Genomic DNA, 20,209 nt, shown 5'->3' on the forward strand with positions numbered 1-20,209 from the left:
ATTTTATATTTTGTTATATGACAAAAACACATTCATACATTTTTTAAGTGAGGCTTAAGTGTCCAAATACTTTTTGGGCCCACTGTATATTAAATTAGCCTTTATGAATCACAAGTTTCATGTAATTTCTAAGTATTACAATGCAATTATGATTGATAATGCTATCAATGAAAACTGGTGCACATGTGTTAAAAGCCCTAGCTGAGAGTGTACATTATTTCAAAAGCTATTTTATCTTTCATCTACTTTAAAAGGCCAATCTGGCCATTGAGGAGACTATGAACTGGTGAGTCAGGTAATGTGAAACTCAAGCGAGAAATTAGCCTTTTGCTCTGTGTAAAGAGCATAGCTCCATTTCAAAACTCATGTTTACGGTAATTCCCTCTTCACTGTAGAAAGCTGGTGACTCTATTTGAAGTATAAATAAGAATTGGAATGCCATTTCAGTCTCTTTTTAATCATGTGTTTGTGATGAAAATACCTCACATGAAAATACCTCCGGGGGCCTCGCCGCCTGCCAACACAACACGCAATAGCACATTAAGGGGGAGCTCTCTACATAAGGGGTTAAACAAGAGACAAACAATTGCTTACTTTATGTCTTATGCTCAAATATGTTGGCTGAGTTTGCTCACATGATCAGTAACATGGTCTAATGAATACTTAATTCATAAACTGATCACATGAGTGGGTAAGGTTTACATTTATGAGTTAAGTGTAAGTGCAAGCTAGTTACAGATATTAGCCAAACATACTGTACACATACACATTCATTATACATATGCATTAAAAACTTTGACTTATTCTTCATAAGAAAGAATTATCATGGCTCCTAACTAAAATAATGTAAAGGGATCAATGGAAAGGAGGAGGCGAGAACCGGCTTGATAATATAAATAATAGTTTTAATGATAAACTTAAAAGACAAACACACACATGACGGACATGTCCGTTAACGATATCTCTCTCCCGCACGATCCTCTGCAGTCGACCTTTATCCCTCTTGGGAGGCTTGATTAGCCTAATACAGGATTGGGTGTGTAGGATCACGACCCGGCCCCGCCCTCCGCCCTGCCACATTCCTCCCTCGTTCTCTCAGGCTGGGGAGCCCCCAGCATGACGTACAGCCCCCCCCTCTTTCCCTGGGGGAGGGCATGCCCTAAGCCCCATCTGCCGGCAGGTCATCCCCGTCTACCTGGACGAGGGAGGGGACAAGGGGAGGGAAACAGAAATAATTAAACTGGGGGGTACTTCCTGTAACAGTGTAGTACCCCCCCAAAAAAACACTGTAAAATTTAAAAGAGAGGGAAAAGGCCAATGCAGAGCGGCAGTGAGAGAGAGTGAGGAGAGAGAGAGATGAAAAAAAAAAAAACCTACTCGCCGGTTCTCCAATACACCGTTGCATGGTCCTCGATCACTACTCCACCCTCTCAGGTGGACGACAGCCACGAAAGTCATGCATCATTTGATTATATCTTTTCATGTGTCATGTGACAACACTGAAGAAATGACACTTTGCAACAATGTAAAGTAGTGAGTGTACAGCTTAGTGTAAATTTGCTGTCCCCTCAAAATAACTCAACACACAGCCATTAATGGCTAAACATCTGGCAACAAAAGTGAGTACACCCCTAAGTGAAAATGTCCAAATTGGGCCCAATTAGCCATTTTCCTCCCCGGTGTCATGTGACTCGTTAGTGATACAAGGTGTCAGGTGTGAATGGGGAGCAGGTGTGTTAAATTTGGTGTCATCGCTCTCACACTCCCTCAATCTGGTCACCGGAAGTTCAACATGGCACCTCATGGCAAAGAACTCTCTGAGAATCTGAAAAAAGAATTGTTGCTCTACATAAAGATGGCCTAGGCTATAAGAAGATTGCCAAGACCCTGACACTGAGCTGCAGCACGGTGGTCAAGACCATACAGCGGTTTAACAGGATAGGTTCCACTCAGAACAGGCCTCGCCATGGTCGACCAAAGAAGTTGAGTGCACGTGCTCAGCGTCATATCCAGAGGTTGTCTTTGGGAAATAGACGTATGAGTGCTGCCAGCATTGCTGCAGAGGTTGAAGGGGTGGGGGGGGTCAGCCTGTCAGTGCTCAGACCAAACGCCGCACACTGCATCAAATTGGTCTGCATGGCTGTCGTCCCAGAAGGAAGCCTCTTCTAAAGATGATGCACAAGAAAGCCCGCAAACAGCTTGCTGAAGACAAGCAGATTAAGGACATGGATTACTGGAACCATGTCCTGTGGTCTGATGAGACCAAGATAAACTTATTTGGTTCAGATGGTGTCAAGCATGTGTGGCGGAAACCAGGTGAGGAGTACAAAGACAAGTGTGTCTTGCCTACAGTCAAGCATGGTGGTGGGAGTGTCATGTCTGGGGCTGCATGAGTGCTGCCGGCACTGGGGAGCTACAGTTCATTGTGGGAACCATGAATGCCAACATGTACTGTGACATACTGAAGCAGAGCATGATCCCCTCCCTTCGGAGACTGGGCCGCAGGGCAGTATTCCAGCATGATAACGACCCCAAACACAACTCCAAGACGACCACTGCCTTGCTAAAGAAGCTGAGGGTGAAGGTGATGGACTGGCCAAGCATGTCTCCAGACCTAAACCCTATTGAGCATCTGTGTGGCATCCTTAAGCGGAAGGTGGAGGAGCACAAGGTCTCTAACATCCACCAGCTCCGTGATGTCCTCATGGAGGAGTGGAAGAGGACTCCAGTGGCAACCTGTGAAGCTCTGGTGAACTCCATGCCCAAGAGGGTTAAAGCAGTGCTGGAAAATAATGGTGGGCACACAAAATATTGACACTTTGGGCCCAATTTGGACATTTTCACTAAGGGGTGTACTCACTTTTGTTGCCAGAGGTTTAGACATTAATGGATGTGTGTTGTGTTATTTTAAGGGGACAGCAAATTTACACTGTTATACAAGCTGTACACTCATTAATTTACATTGTAGCAAAGTGTCATTTCTTCAGTGTTGTCACATGAAAAGATATAATCCAATATTTACAAAAATGTGAGGGGTGTACTCACTTTTGTGAGATACTGTATATTTATATATTAGGGCTGTCAATCAATTTAAATTTGTAATCTAATTAATTACATGGTGTACCGATTAATTAATCACGATTAATTGTATATTGCTGAGAAAGCCCCTCATATAACAATAACTCAATATATAATAATTATACATATTTATATCATTATATATTCAGATAATTAAAATACATTACATTCCTGTAGCAGAAGAGTTAATCATTGATAAGACAATACAAAAAGCGGCTTTAGAATACAATGTATTGTTTACTACCATATTATTGATCATATAAATTCACTGTATAAACCGCACGTTGCTCATCCAGCTGAAATTGAACTTACTGCCCTCTGGAGTAAGCAGGTGGTACTACAAGCTTGCATTTCTCATTATGGTCATTATGGGCATGCGATTAATTGCGTTAATTTTTTTAACACGTTATTTTTTGGTCAAATTAATTGCACTGTATTAACATGTTAAATCAACAGCCCTAATATATATATATATTGCAGATACTATTGAACTTAACTTGCACTTACTTTACACAAAAAATTATTATTCATGATCACAATTTATATATAAACCACCATGATTGTATTTTTGTGTCATTACATCATAATTCGGGGACTGAATGGGTTAACTATGAACACACTAAGACAGTCAATACTTAAAGTGCAATTTTCCTGAGTGTATTGAACACACATTGAGGGGAAACTGGCACTCCGCACAACTTGGTGAACACACAGCTTCCACATTAGGCCTGCTGTCTCACAACAATTCAGGACACTGTGTCAACACTGAACACACCCTTGTTTCCAGCATGGAACAAAGCAGGAACAAGATTCTGATATATTCAGTGATGGCCTGTGATGGGAGGGAGGGAGAATCAGTGCCTGACACGGTTAGCTGGAATAGTACAGCATCAGAACCACAGGCCTGCCTTCTGTTTCCTCAGTTGTTAAAAATTCAGCTCCACAAGGGGTCAGGTGTCAGATAAACAAGCAAACCTTCGCCAATGACTACAGCTTCAAAATCACTGTCCTGAATTGACATTGACAATTTGTTTATTCTGCTTCACAAAATTAACAAATAAGGAAAAGCTTTAGCCACTTCTTATTACAGTTTCCTACTGACTAAATAATGGTTATCTCCATATGAATAGATCAAAATATAGGTATGTTTTCAAGTGGTCAACCACCATTGGCTTTTGAAATAACCAATGCCGATACTATTAACAAGAGATCGTGGTGGCTGACTTATGTCATATACAGTAGTTTAATACAATTAATTCTAGCTATTAAGCTGTACACAAAATGGATGCTTTTGTTGATTATATAAGCCAATTTATCAGCCTAGATGATATATAATAAGTCTATCACTAATGTTACAAATGTATTGATAATTTAGTTTAGCAATTAACTGAGAAAAAAATCACAATGAAATCAAGTGAGATATTATGGGATGTCTTTAAGCACAGTATCACATTAAAATACCTGTTCTAACTCTTTAAAGCCTTTTTTAAACTTTCTGTCAGGATTCTGTCACCTTTGTCAGTCAGGTTTATTGTGGTGACACATACGTATCTCTGTGTGAGCGCACGGCTTTGGTTGTTTTCCTTTCTGTCTAGTCTGTGTCTCATCTTCAGAGCATGGTGTCTGGATCCTGAGTCTTCGGTCTGGTTCGGTCTTGTTTCTGAGTCAGGATTCAGACACTAATGATGGCTTCATTGCCATGTGCCCTATTGTCTTGTCTTTATATTTGTTTGAGCACATGGCCAATGATGGCTTCATTACTATGTGCTCTTTCTGTCCAGTCTGTTGTTTGTTTTGAGCACATGTTTCTTGTTAAGTTGTTTACCATGTGCTCTCCTATCTCTCTTCCTGACCCCACCCACTTTTTACCTCATTATTAGTTAATTTGCTTCAACTGCTTTCCTGATTTCCCACCTCTTTTCTTTCCTATTTAACCCCATTGTGTTTTTTGTCTTGTGCTAGTTCATTGTGGGATGTTGCTTTTTTATTTCGCCATTAGTTGTGTTCCCTATGGATTGCTGTCAGCTCCTTGCTCCAGCCCAGACTGTCATTGTTGTTTTGCCCTGGACTGTGTTTTTTCCCCTTCTGGGTACTTTTTGTTTTGTTTTTCTTATATATTATGAGTAATAAAAGCCTATTATGCTACTCTGCATTTGAGTCCTGCCATTTCCTCTACCACTCCTGATACTCCTACTCCAGTCTCAGCCATTGCAAATTCTTTGATCTAGATCTCTAAATAAAATAAAAATGAATAAAACATTCTCTGCTCCGCTCACTTACAGTCCCTAAAAGACTGTCTTCAACTAAGTTGCAAATTGTGTATTTATACTAACCTTAAATATTAAGTGGCCTAATGTTTAGCTAGCCAACCTTTAAACAAAATTACAGGACTGAGGATATATAGTAAATTGCTGGATTGATTCAGAGTGTGTTGTGTGTTCTAGATATGTGCATCTGTGAAATATCCATTGCACAGAGTGGAGTGTACAATCACTGAATCATTTCAGCAGTCATTCAATTGCTGCCCAGTCTCTCAAATCCATTTAATTCCATTAGAGAATCAAGAGGGAATAAATATGTCATAAAAAGAGGCTGAATTCAACGTAGGTAATGAGATACAGTATTTCATTTCAGCCTTTGAGTGCAGTTTAGACGGTAGAGCGATGACAGGCCGGACGCAACAAAAGGCACAGCTAAACAAACATTACACCTCACAGGAATATATACAAACATGATTCTGCAGCAAATATTTTCTGCAACAGCTACATTGCTTTGTTGGATATTGTTACTTTGCTTAATTACATTAATATTCTTTGTCATTTACTCACCCTAATGTCATTTCATAACCCTATGACTTTCTGTCTTCCATGAAGAACAAGATAATATGAAGATTGTTAGGGACTGACAGCCTCAATCACCATTCAATTTAATTGTATGGAAAAAAGATGCAATGAAAGTGAATGGTGACTAAAATCATTCACTTTAACCAATTGCTTTAATTAAATGGAACAAAATATGCAATTAACGTGAATTGTGACTAAAACCAGTTAGGTTTAGGGTTAGATTTACTGTTAGGGTTAATGGTTAGGTTTAAGTTAAGGGTTTCTGTAGGACTCCAAATAACCACAATAAACACAAAATTTGTTTGTTTGTGTTTGCAAAATTTAAGACATGACATTACATGACAATATTCAACTCATCTCTCAAATGCCATTGGCTCTTGCGTGTCATGTGAACGATTGCAACAATCTAATGTTTGGATGTGTTTTCATGGAGAGGAAAAATTTCACTCTGTTCCTCACACAGTGCTATCATATGTTTCAGAAGACTTTAAAAGCAGCATGAGTTGATTGGAAAGTTATTGTGACTGTACTGTATCTGCTTGTTCTGTCTTTTATATTGTTGGTTGGTTATATTCTTGTTATATTGAATGAATGAATGAATGAATGAATGAATGTTACATTTATATAGCCCTTTTCTGACACTACACTCAAAGCACTTACATTGTGAATAAGGAACTCTCCTCAATCTCCACCAGTATGCAGCATCCACCTGGATGATGTGATGGCAGTCATAGTTACGCCATTACACTCACCACACACCAGCTATTGGTAGAGAGGAGAGAGTAGAGTGATACAGCCAATTAATGGATGGTGGTGGCCATGACTGAGAAGGGCCAATAGGGGGGAATAACCCGAGTTACACCCCTACTCTCTATAAGAAATGTCCTGGGATTTTTAATGACCACACAGAGTGAGGACCTCGGTTTAACGTCTCATCCGAATTAAGGTGCCTCTTTACAGTATAGTGTCCCCATCACTATACTAGGGCATTATGGCCCACACAGACCGCAGGGTGAGTACCCCCGTGTCCCTGGCGGTTCCCAGCCAGGGACACGGGATCTAGCGTGCAGGATGGGGATGCATTTAGTGATGTCATCGTACTCCAGTCTACTCCTTTTCTAATTGTTGCTGAATCGCATTCTTCAAGGAGCAAAAAGCAACCAGGTCAGATGTCCAAAAACAAAGTTGTGCTGATCGTGTTGAAAATCACTAACTAGTGCTAGTAAGTGCCTTTATAAATTAGTATACATAGCACTAGTATTTCTGTTCTATTTAAAGGCCACTTTGCATATATTGGAGGTTACTGTAGCATCTGTATCATCTTTATCAAACTACATTTGAGCCACTTCGCTCTTTCAGTGCACCTCCACACCGCTGGCAAATGTCCGAAATATGGGATGACAGGGGAAGAATAATTTATATTTATGAGTAAAGCGATAACTGATTGGACGATCCAGTAATATTCATCAGGACAGCACTACCTGATTGGTCAGAGAAACTATAACCCAACCCCTAACAAATCAGGTACAGCTATACCCATTAATATGAATAAGTCTTCCATTGGCATCCAAAATATGGGAAAATCACATGGAAAGCGACTATTCTGACATTGTCGACTACATTAGTTATAGTCGATTAGTCTATGCAACCCCTAGTGTATGGTGATGTTTTGGTCATGATACTGCCCTGTTGTGAGTTGTCTACAATAAATTCCCCTATCGAACAGGATTTTTAAACAAAGAAGTTAATAATATAGACGGATGGCTTCAACTGAAGCATATACCATCAAAGAACAGTCTCGTAGCTCACAGTAGGTCTGTCTTTAAAGGTTTGTAAGTTATCATTGAAAATCAGTTCATCTGGGGAATCTGTGGAATTTTTTTCTTCCAGAACCAGACTGTTGCACTCTATAGTGCAAAATGTTTTCTTCATTTCTTGTTCTGCTATGATATGCCACATCGTATTGTAGTGTACATGATGAAAATCTGCAATAGAAATAAAAATGTTTTGTGTAACCACAATACACCATACCTTATTTTCTATCTCCTTCCCAGTCACTCCTATACAATGAGGCCAGTGGACTTGGCTTCTGAATACCATGTCCTCATTATCAGAGCCATTCTGACACACCTTCATGACTGGGCAGGTTCAACAAGAGGAGTAGAATGAGAGAATGAGTGCACATCAATGAAACTGACTCGAAGTGCTCTCCACTGTTTAAGGTTAAAAGCAACCCTTGTGGAAGATATTCATTAATGCTAACTAGGCCAGTAGTTCTCAATTGGTTGTGCTTCAGCACCAATATTTTACATTAAACATAATTAAAAATAGAAAAAAAGACATAAGAAAAGCATTGTTTATTGCATACAATTACAAGATGAATTTAGATAGCAATGTTGTAATCTTTTTGAAATTCATTCATTCATGAAAGCTCCAGAGTAAATGGGGGGGGAAGTGTGTTTGAGTGATGTTATCCCATACAGCCACTTGAGCTGCCTCCAGAAGAGCCACTTACAGCAGCTCTAGATTAATTAAGCTTTAATTATTTATCTCCTATATGAGAAAAACGGTTCAGTGTGTTTAATGACTGACATTTCTTTTCAATGTCCTTCATGCTCCTCCTTCCTCTCATGCTAGGCTAGTCTAATGCATGCACATTTTACCACAAATATGTGTCTTTTTCTCAAGTCTGAACACAGACTGTTTCCTCTGTGTCCACAGAAAAAGCAAGTGACCAGGGTTCACAATTCCCTGACTCATGAAAAAGGGCTGAGACTTTCGTTGTCAGGCTGACGACCAGGACAGTACAGCTGAGCAGACAGTTACTGTAGCCTACCCCAGTCGACACAATGCCAATATAAGCTGGCAAATTCTACAATTGCATTTTCAAAAATCTCTAGTGTATAAATGTTTCAGAAAGCACAGAATTATAAAGTAAATATTTGGAATATCTGCTGTTTCTCAAAAGTCCTGATTCCCTCTCTTGTATCTAAAATATCTGACACTGATCAAATGGTATGTTTCATGTTGTAACATCTGAATTATCTTGAATCTTGATTGTAAAAAATATTATTTATCATCCCCAAATCAACCTGAATGCAATAGGTTACACCAACAAAATTAAGGATTAGATCCACTTTTTACAGTGTAATATATTTAAAGGGATAGTTCACCCAAAAAAGAAAATGATCTAATTTACACACAACATGCCATCTAAGATGTATATGACTTTCTTTCTTCTGCTAAACACAAATTAAGATTTTTAGAAGAATATCTCAGCTCTGCAGGTCCATACAATGCAAGTGAATGGTTATCAGGCCTTTGAAGCTCTAAAAAGCAGATAAAGGCACCATAAAAGTAATGCATAAGACTCCAGTGGTTTAATCAATGTCTTCTGATGTGATCCAGTTCGTTTTGGGTGAGAACAGACCAAAAAATATCTCCTTTTACACTATGCACTTTGCCACTGCAGTCTCTATGCACAACCATGATTTCAAGCTCGATTACACTTGAAATCATGATCGCCATGGAGACTGCTGTCAAGATGTACAGTGAGGACTCCAAAAGGAGTTGCATTTTGGTCTGTTCTCACCTAAAAACCTACTGAGTCACTTCAGATGACATTGATTAAACCACTGGAATCTGATGGATTATGTTTATGTTGACTTCATCTGCTTTTTAAAGCTTCAAAAAGGCCTGGTCACCATTCACTTGCATTATATGGACCTACAGCGATTAGGATGAGTAAATGATTAGACAATTTTCATTTTAAATGATTGTTCTACAGTCCAATATGTCATTTGACAGCCACAAAGACCTATATTTCATGTTTATAATTAGCTGCCTGATCCAAGAATTCAAAGTGAGAGTAGCATTGGGATGTGATCTGATTAAGGGACTCTTAAGAATACAATATACTTCAATACACTGCATAACAGAACTTTTAATTTAATACCGGCACACGACTGCTCACTGAAAATTCAGCTTATGTGAGGGACATTAGTGTGCAAACATCACGTTTATCCAATGAGAGAGGCAGGGGAAACAGTCCAGCACTGCTTAAAGGGGTCATGACATGGGTTTTTTTATTGTATTATTATGTTCCCTTAGGTGCAATTATAGTATTAATATATTTTTTTTTAAGAAAAACTTTTAAAATCTAGTGATTTATGACCTTTTCCCACCCTGTTTCTCATCCTCTGATTCAAACAGTCTGTTTTGGGGGCGTTTTCCATTTAAGACCTCAGTGTTAACGCCCACTGTTATGATTGGCTAACGTCAGTGCCTATGTATCAATTATTGACGCCCCAGCCAGAACAATATGCAAGTAAACTAAGTAAAAACACTGTGATTATTCATAATGAATGAAATTGCGCTTTAAAAAGTAGTTTAAAGTTTAAAATAGATTACTTACAGTTTGCGTCGTCGTTGTTCCCAGAATAGTCGGCACAGACTTATCTTTGAGCAACAGTTTTCTGGCAAAGCCAGCATCATATTGAAATTTGTTCTCAAAACAGTCATCCTTAAAATGTACAGAACAAACGCTTAAGTTAACACTGCCGTGACTGGGACGTCCTCAAAAAATAAACTGCATCCATTTTTCCCTGACGTCTGGATCTTTCGGCAGCTTATTCAGAGGTTTTGTTAGACCACAGCCAGGAACAGCACATCTGTGTGGCATCGTAATTTTCCTGTGCACAAGTAGTCTCTGTCAGAGCTCGCTGTCCATCGACTGAACACTTGTGAGGCGCACGGCGATACTGAAATCAGCGTAGTTGTCTTGCGCTTAAAGCGTAGTTATCTTGTGCTGGAGGCGGTCATATGCAAACGCTGTTACGTCACTTCTAACCGACACGTCACTTCTAACCATGAATCCAGAACGAGCTGTATTTTGAGCTTGATTAAATAAATGATTCGTTTAGAATGGGGAGGACGTCTTAAAATATTAAACTTGCAGGACGTTTTAATGATACAAAGACCTCTTATATACCAAAAGATCAAGGCAAATTTGGTTTCTCATGTCATGACCCCTTTAAGGGCATTAATTAGACTAATCCAGACTGGTGACATTTTTTTTTTTCTAGTATTTTCCACATCTCTGTCCAACATCTGAATAGAGTTAATAGCTGGAGTTGTAAACACATTTCCAGCAACTGGTGATTTTCATGATATCACAGCTAATCAATGGCAACAATCCAACAGTCTCACTTCGCAGCAGTGCCATTATATGGGTAAATCAAAGTTAACTGATTTAAACGGTAGTCTAAGTGAATTTAATTTCATTCTAATTGAATGTACAATGCATTTCAGAGAAGTTTAAATAGAGTGTATAGTAACAAAAATACCCTCTTAAACAATGTGACCCTGTTACCTCCTGTGAAACACCATAGACAGACTGTAATTACCACCTCCATGCTTCACCTTGGAATAAGTTACAAACGTAGCAGTTATTCATGTTCTCGTGGGACTGTGACTTCATCGTGAAGAGGAAGGGGATTGACAAGCGCAGTTTGAAGCAACAGTGGTTTGAAAGTGTCAGAGCCGAGAGCCAAAAGGCTTGTGAGGACAGCAGCTATATGTGTTCATATCCCTGCAGGCATGAGTGGGCCTCTGGATGTCACTTTATGGTTCTGTCTGCTCATTATCTAAAATGCACTGAATTGCTGTATCTATTTTGAGAGAATCAATAAAAGGACATTAAAGGCCTCTTTAGATTCAATTATGTATGCATGGCTAGGCTTTCAAAAGTGAACATTAGGAACTTTGGACCTCCATCATGTTATTGAGGTTGCTAATCTAAACACTTCCGTTTAGGGAAATCAAAACATACCTGTGAAAATAAAGATTAAAGGGGTAGTTCAGCCAAAAGTTTTAATTCTGTCATCATTTACTCACTCTCATATTGTTCCAAACCTGTATGACTTACTTTCTTCCATGGAACACAAAACGAAATGTTAGGCAGAATGTTACGAGCTGACTGCCTCAGTTGTCATTCAATTTCATTCGCAGAAAAAATGCATTGTCAGGTAACCAAATAATGTGCTTTATTTGGTAACATCAAAAATAACTTGTTTTTATTTGTCCACATTTTTTTTTAACATAAACAAATCAATCTGAATATATTAGGTTACACACAGAAAAGTAATTCATAGTGTTAGAAATAGATCTCTAATGTAAAAATAGCAGGTACCACATTTACATTGTACAGTCAGCCATATAAACCCTGACAGGGTAATAAGGACCCCGTGATCACACTGTCTGGGTTTCTTTTGCAATAACAACCAACAATTAACTAATAATTATACTGCTTATTACATGGCTTCTAACCAAAAAAACATATATATGGACATGAAACACTGATATTTAGTTAGCTGAAATAATTGTATTAGCTTACTAGATTGCAAAGTGATATGAGAAGTAGAAAAGATGACTTGCAATACCCGGATGACCGGTCTGATTTGTCTTAATCCCCAGATGTGCGGGATGTTCCTCAAAAATATCAGACCACTAGATAGCGACATTGACCAATCAGAATCGAGTATTCCAGAGATCGGTGTTATAAAAAATGTTAACCTAAAAATGTGCTTCATATGGTAACATCTAAATTAACTGATTTTATTCAAGCCAAAAATATGAATTAATATCAATTATTTAGCTCCATAAAGCTGAAGTATGTAACTAATGTGTCTGTGTTAATATACTTTTTCCTATCCCTAAATATAGAGGCAACTATTAGTAAGTCATTCATAGGTTAATTTTCTCTAAAACTGTAAACACTGTGTTTCTGTTGCGCTACGAAAATTGCTCTGTTTGATTTGAGAGACCCGCCCAATAACATTACTGAACTAATGCCGTGGGCATCTCTTTGTTTGACCAATGGCATATTCAGAAAGCTTCTTTGAAAACAATGTTTATTTGTGTCATTCCGTTTGGTGGTGCTAGTGGCACAGAAACTTCATACTTCAGCTTTAAGATACCAATTGCAGGTTCCCATATTTATGGAAAAATATGCAATGAAAGTGAATGGTGACAGAGACTGTCGGTCCCTAACATTTTTCCTAACATCTCTTTTTTGGTGTGGAACAACATGAGAATGAGTAAATGATGAAAGAATTAACATTTTTGTGTGAACTATCCCTTTAACATGGTAAAGACCAGCACTAAACTTACTTTTATGGGTGCAGAGCTGAATCGAATTTTCCGTTTTTGTGGAATTTCTTCCTTGGCCTCCTCTGGAAGACCTGGAATCTCTGTGATCTCTGATCCTGGGTCATAAGAAATGTCATCTTCATACAGGTCATCCTCTGGGTCTGTGCAGCTCTCCCCCCAGCCTTGGTAGCATGCATCCCCATCTGCATTGAAAATAACTCTCTCATTGCTACAATATTCCTCAGTGGGTTCTTCTATTTGATCCTCTGTAATCCGGCTAGACTCCTCTTCCACATGACCGTCCATGTCCTCATAGACCTTGGTGGCTGTGGAAGTTTTGTCACAAACTGCAGCGTCATTGACTTGAACTAAGGTTAAGGAACTAACCACAACCTCAGCAGAATTAATTTCTGTTTTAGGAGAGGATTGTTTCAGATCACTGGATCCATCAAGCACCTCAGTAGTTCCTGCACCCACACGTTCACTTTTGGTCTCCATTAGTTTCTCCAAACTCTCCTGAGACTTCTTCTCACCTACTTTCACCTGATCCATGGCCTCTGACAGAGGACTAGGACTGAGAAGATCTTCTGAGGAAGAGAAAACTGGCAGATTGTGCTTGCTACCCACTCGTGTCCTGTAAAAGCCACGTGATGGAGACTGTAGAGCACTGGTGTCATCCTCACTGGCCTCCCCATGTCTGTGCAAGCCATCTGGGGAGTACAATCCTCTTCCCCCTCCACAGCCTCTTTTGAAAGAAGCACCAGAGCCCTGCTGGTCTATATTTTCGAACACAGCACTAAGCTGACTCACAGTGGGAGATGAGGCCTCTGTTCTGGAGCAAAGACTATCCAACGAGTCTGTGCTGCCTCTGTTTGAACGTGCCCCCCGCCAGTCATCCAAATGTTCATGAGAACCCCTTTTGTCTCTGCCATAAGAGTACACAGGTGACTGCGAAGCATCTCTAGAGCTCTGCTCAAAGAGTTTCCTTGTTTCTGAGAACTTTGACTTATGATGGCCACCATTTGTCCGCTCCCCAGTGCCATGCTGGAAATTGATAACCGACCCATCTGCCTTGTTGATGAAGTTTGTCGGCTTGGTCAGTTTCTGTGGTGAGGTCTCATCCCCTGTTTGCTTGTTGGATCCAGCATGCTCAGTCTCCATCTGCATGAACATGTTCTTGATACGACTGACATGGGTGCCATATTGCCGCCCTCGAGGCTGCCTGACAGCATCTGGGTCTTTGAGCTTGGGGTCTCCATCCTGTTTTGGTTGGTCAAAGGCCTTCTTTAGAGCCTGGAACTCGGTCCGGTAGGCATTCCGGTGCGGGGAAGCACTCCTCAGGTTATTCCTCTCTGCCGAGGCCTCCGTCTTCAACATCTTAGCCTCAACAATGGAGGTCTTCTCAGATATTCAGAAACATTCCTTCTGCGTGTGCTTGTTTGGAGCAATATCACATTTTGTTGGGGATTGGGCGAATCCTGAAAACATTGAACACACAAACATGTCAGGGTATGTGTTAACTTGTTTGTTTACAAACTATACATTTATGCATGCAATACTTGTGCAAGGCGGTCAGTTATAGGGTACATTTTCATTCATTTCGGTCAATATTTTGCTGTTGTTGCAGCATATGTTGCATCCAGTAGTAGTATCCCCAATTCTGAAAAGCAGCGGAGCAGATAAAAACAACAAAATAGCCTATCTAAAGGAACTCTAAACATCAGTTTGTAAACACAGCATCTCACTAAGGTCTCGGAATGGATGCTTGAAGATGCACTGGTTCAAACAATCCACCGCCCAGACCACGACAATTATCATGCGTGATCACCACTTTGTCATAAGCATGGAATACAGTTTCAAAGCGCGATGGTGTTGATGCACCGATGTGTTTTCGACGCAGATCTCGATACGAGTCACAGATTAGGTTCAACTCCCATCAACATCCATTGCAGACAGTCGCTGCACATTGCATCATTACGCTGCCATATAATGTTTAAACCCAATTCCAGATCTTCCTAATTAATATTTAATATCCATAACATGAGTAGACACAGTCTGATGTAGATTTCAGCTTACACGTGACCAACACAAGGACAAAATATAACTGTGTGCGCGACCTGCACGATGTGCAGACAGATTAGGGGCCGTTCACACCGAACGCGTTATGCGTTCTTCCGCGCTGTTTTCAATTATTTTCCTACGTTGACATGTGCTAGACGGCTGTTTTTTAGCCGGTACGCGCGTCTCGCGTTTTTTAGACGCCGTTTCAAGTTATATATAACATTAACCGTTAAAAACGCGTCTCGAAACACTCGTGTTCTGTTTCATGTATATTCGTCACGCTGCGTATAGGTTTTTTAGAGCAAGAACGCATTCTGTCTGAACGGCCACATGTTACAGTTGCGCTGTTCGTTAGATAAAATGGCCAGATTTAACTCTCCCAGCACGGATAACGCAGACCGTTAACAGTAAATGCCCAACACTGACCAGTGGAGTCAATCTAGCGATCTTTTTTCCAAATCCAAATACATGCGTTCCTCTCTGACCGAAACAGTTCCGCTAGAATACCGCAAAAGTGCGAGCCGTTGCGTTTTCGCTAAAGGTAAAGATAATGAACCGTTGCGCACACCACATCGCCCGCATCACTGACAGCTCCATCCAAACCGTTATAATCCACACACAACATACGAACCTGCTCATTCCAGCGCATGTAACTAGCAATACAACATCATACACAAAAAAGGTCACGAAAAGCAAAAGTGACAAAAGTATATTTACTCCCTTGTTGCTAAAATGTTCAAAACAAAAGAGTCACTTACCTTCGTTTTCAAATTCGTTGTATTGTCACAGTTAGCTACCTCAGGAATAAATATTTCTACGCTTTCAATAATTAATCAAACGGAAATGGCTGCAACGTAAGTCGCCATGTAAACAACATTTTCATTCAGCTGCGCTAAGAGCATCAAGATCCATGCCTTTACCAGACAATTGACACAAAACATACAAATCGGGCTTTAAACACACACACATACACATACACATACATACATACACGCGCGAGCGCAGCTAGACTACGCCATTGCAGGTAAGGGGTGATTCCGCCATTCCCTTAGTAGGGGTGTCGGTACATAACTCAATTGAGAGTCAGTCTGTCAAATTAGACAAAGCACGTTTAGTGTTTGCAGACGTATTTCGTGCATCTATTGGAGAGCCACAATAGTATAACTCGCCCACTTGACGTTATTTTCATGAGAGCTTTGCCCATGTGACAAGTGTTTAACCTAATTTTCAAGAATGGTTCAGTCCAGTAATCTGTGTAGAGGGGGCACTAGCAAACTGCAATCTGGCAATGGGAAAAAAGTAATTAAATAGCAGCATTACAACAACAGTGGCTGTGCGCAAGTGATGCAAGGTCGCGTGGTGACAAGAAAAGATTATTGAATACAATCAATTGTGTGATCATCTTTAGACTGTTAATGAAAATGAATTAATTATTTCTGGCTCTGAATATTTTGACCAAACTGAAATCATATATAGACAACAGAATGAATATATTGACTGAAGTTACACTGGCATAAAGTCAGTTATATGGTTCTTTTTCTTTTTTTTTTTCCTTCTTTTTTTTTGTGGGGAAATAAAATAAATTATTATATTGGTAAAGGAATGAGAACAGCAAGATATAGACTGTTCTAAAATTTATATTTACAGGGTTTAGGGTAGTGATGTGTACTGCGTTCATTCTAGACCCAAACCGATTTTGTTAACTGATGTTTGCTTCATTAAGCCTATGTAGCCTAAATCCCAGTCCTATTTGTTTGGTTTCGTACTATTATGCCAAAAACTGCCAAGGGAATATAATGAAAACACTTAATTGTGTTAGGGATAGCACAATAGACAAGGGGCATATTTATTGCATAATATTGAACCCTTTATATCCTATCACCAGCTGTCTGGGTATGTTGCTTAGCAACCTAAATTCCTAATGCCACAAGATGCAGCTTGACAGCACTTTTTGTTATAAGACACCAAGGGCGTATAATTTAGTAGGGCCGCTAGGGACATGTCCCTACCAATATCCAGCAACTACTGAATTATCCCTAGCAATAATTCTGATCAAACAATTAAATTATATAACCACTGTTGTTAGGTGTCTTGTGGTTTTTATCTATTTCTTTTATTTAACCTTATTTAACCAGGAAAGTCTCATTGAGATTAAGAATCTCTTTTAAAAGAGCGTCCTGGCCCAGACAGGCAGCATCAGAATTTGTGGTACACAAACGGTCAACAGATCTCATTCTCTACTACGAGTCCCACCTCCCTAACCCATGTCACTAATAGATTTGGCTTTGCCGTTTCTTGTTAACCTGTTAGAGGCTGTAACTACATCTGGTTGTACGAAGCGCCAAAGCTCCATCAACTAGATGCACATCATGCAGGCTACCGTTAAGTGAGGAAGACACCATCCTTATACAACAGTTCTGTGCAAGAAAATACGGGACAAATCATATTGATTGAATCAGGGACAGTGCATTTTTTTCAAATCAAGGGATGAGGGGCAAGCCTAAACGTTAGTTTGTGTGTGTGTGTCTGGCAGTTAGGCTAATTTGGTGATATGCTGAGTCAGGATGGCATCCAAAAAATTAAAAGTGGACATTAGGAGCTACATTACAGTCAAAGTGTAAGTCACTTAAAATATTTTCTCAGTTGCTAATGTGTAGAGTCAACAATAAAGGTAATAATAATACTTAACTAAGCCATAAATGTTTTTCCTCACTGTTCATATGGCATGCATCAATGTGTTTTTCTGCCAAGTCAGGTGACGGAAGCAGTCCTGCCAGGTAGCTCAGACAGAGCAGGAAGAGAGGCAGGTGAAGAGGCACGGTCATGTTGATATGTTAGTAGTGAGATTCAGTATTGCGACAAATGTTAGGCTGGTGATGAACTATATGGTTCATCAATGTGTGTTTGAAATGAGAGCTTTGAGTAGGCACATGTTGTTGTCTCATTGTTCATATGGTATGCATCAATGTGTTATTTTATCAGGTGACAGAATCAGTCCTGTCAGGTAGTAGCTCAGACAGAGCAGGAAGAGAGGCAGGTGGAGAGGCAGGGTCAAAAGGTGAGGCTTAGGCTTGTAACAACGTGATTATAAGAGTAAATGTAGAAATTTGTTTGTTCAGAACAACAATGACACAAGTGAGACTGAACAACATTGCTGTGTGCCATGTTCAACAGGACAAACTGGACAATATTGATGTGAAACAAATATGCCAACAGTTCATTTTTGTTAAAGACCGGCGTGTGCATGTGTTTGGCTTCTTCAAATAGCAAGGAATAAGACAGTGGACACTGAGCTGTGTGTATTTTATATAGTTAACTTTATTTTTTATGTTTAGATGTAAATACATATTTACAGATCACTGGTTTCAAAAGGTAGGAGTAATTAAAATGTGTCCTTAACGGTTTCATTCAGCTGACAAATTTGAGTAAAGAATTTCATGTGTTCTGTGATGACGGTACTTGGTTATTGGTTACGTACGTGGACTACAATACCAGGTTATGCCTGTAAGTGCTCTACATACATTATATATATGTACTCTAGTGCTGATGTATGAGAGTTGTTGACGATTGCAGGATTGACAGAGTAAAGTTAAAGTTAACTCTCTATTAAACTGCCTCCTTATTGTCGTCAGTAGTTAGCTTTAACTTATAACATTACATAATTCATTAATTAACATATTCTTGTAGACAATACAGACTAAAACCCTTAATTTCAATCCCTGAATAATGTTTTTTTTTTTTTTTTCAGATATGAATGCTTGCTTGTTTAGATATTCTATCATGAAGTACAAAAGGCAAAATTTAAATGTTGCTGGTATACATAATCAAAATTGTGTAATAATTGTCTCAGGAACATACTGACATAAACTCAGTGTGTGTTGGCTACCATATCTGTAAATAAAGGCTTTAGATGACATGAAATTGCAGTCAAAAGTCTATCATAAACGCAAAAATCCTAGCTTCCAGGGGCCTCTGTGGACTGCTTTTATGTCCCCACTAATGTCAAAATCAAACCTACGACGTTATAAGGCAAACACACACAAATGCAGAATGAATAGAGGGTTTGCATCACCTTTGGTCATCTCTAGACTGTCCAGTTAACCATAGAACAGTTACTAAACTACACTTTGTAGTGCTTCCAATCAGCATTTATTTAGCATGCTAACATTCACTTTAATAAATAAAAGTGATTTATTTGAGTTACATTGACACACATAAATGTGTTGAGTTTGCCCAATTTAACTAGGTTCTTTCTACACAAAGTTTTCACATTGAAATTACATAGTAAGTTTAAGTTAAGAAAACAAATTTCAAACCTATAATCCTAATGCCACAAGATGCAGCTTGGTAGCACTTTTGCTTATAAGGTAAAAAAAAATAAAGACTTAGAGGGTTTGCAACACCCTTGGTCCTAGACAGTTTTGCAGCATTGTGCACAGTGCAAATGGCCATCTGTCTGCTCAGCCTCTCCACAGGGGGTTGAATACATTGTAATAGACCTTATCTCATTGTCATCTTTAGAGCTTATATGTGCCATGATGGATGGGGGAGGGAGGGCCATATGTGCATTTTCCAAAACCCTAGAGAGGGTTTGTATTTGTATTTTATGCAGCCACAGCTGGCCTGTTGGCAAAATAGGTTAGGGCAACGGGATACCCCATGAAATGATCTCCAGGTTAACATATCAGCAGATCACAACTTTACACAATGATGCTTAGCATCACCCATTCAACACTGGAAGCAGGCAGTGTGTCTTGACTTAACTACACTTGTCTCACAACTCAATAAATGCCACTGATCTAAGGCCATGAGTGGCTCAGTGGGAAGCACTGTCTCCTAACAGCACAAAGAACCCTGGTTTGAGACCTGGATCACCCAGGGCCTTTCTGTGTGGAGTCTGCGTGTTCTCCCCGTGTTCAATCCAGTTTCCCCCGCAGTCCAAAAACATGCAGGTTAAGTGGATTGGAGACTCTAAATTGCCAATAGGTAGTTTGAGCTAATGATAAGGATAGGTGAATATTGCTTGTGAAAATGATTTATTGCTTTTTTGAGTAAATGCTGTGCTAACATGAGCATAC

At 39.5% G+C, this 20,209-nt stretch overlaps 1 protein-coding gene across 3 annotated transcripts in view; it reads right to left on the reverse strand.

The window, feature by feature from the left end:
- LOC127619624 (neurabin-1-like) overlaps positions 1–20,209 on the reverse strand; it is a 90,545-nt gene that overhangs the window by 66,072 nt on the left and 4,264 nt on the right. For 2 of the 3 annotated variants that reach the window (XM_052092545.1, XM_052092543.1), the window contains exon 2: positions 13,092–14,548. In XM_052092545.1, the coding sequence (XP_051948505.1) occupies positions 13,092–14,447 (1,356 nt within the window). In that variant the 5' untranslated portion in view covers positions 14,448–14,548. Of the gene's footprint in view, positions 1–13,091; positions 14,549–15,889; positions 16,146–20,209 lie in introns of those variants that run through there. The other variant, XM_052092544.1, reaches the window with a different exon arrangement.

Source organism: Xyrauchen texanus, chromosome 26 (genome assembly GCF_025860055.1).
Source record: "Xyrauchen texanus isolate HMW12.3.18 chromosome 26, RBS_HiC_50CHRs, whole genome shotgun sequence".
Taxonomy (NCBI): Eukaryota; Metazoa; Chordata; class Actinopteri; order Cypriniformes; family Catostomidae; genus Xyrauchen; species Xyrauchen texanus.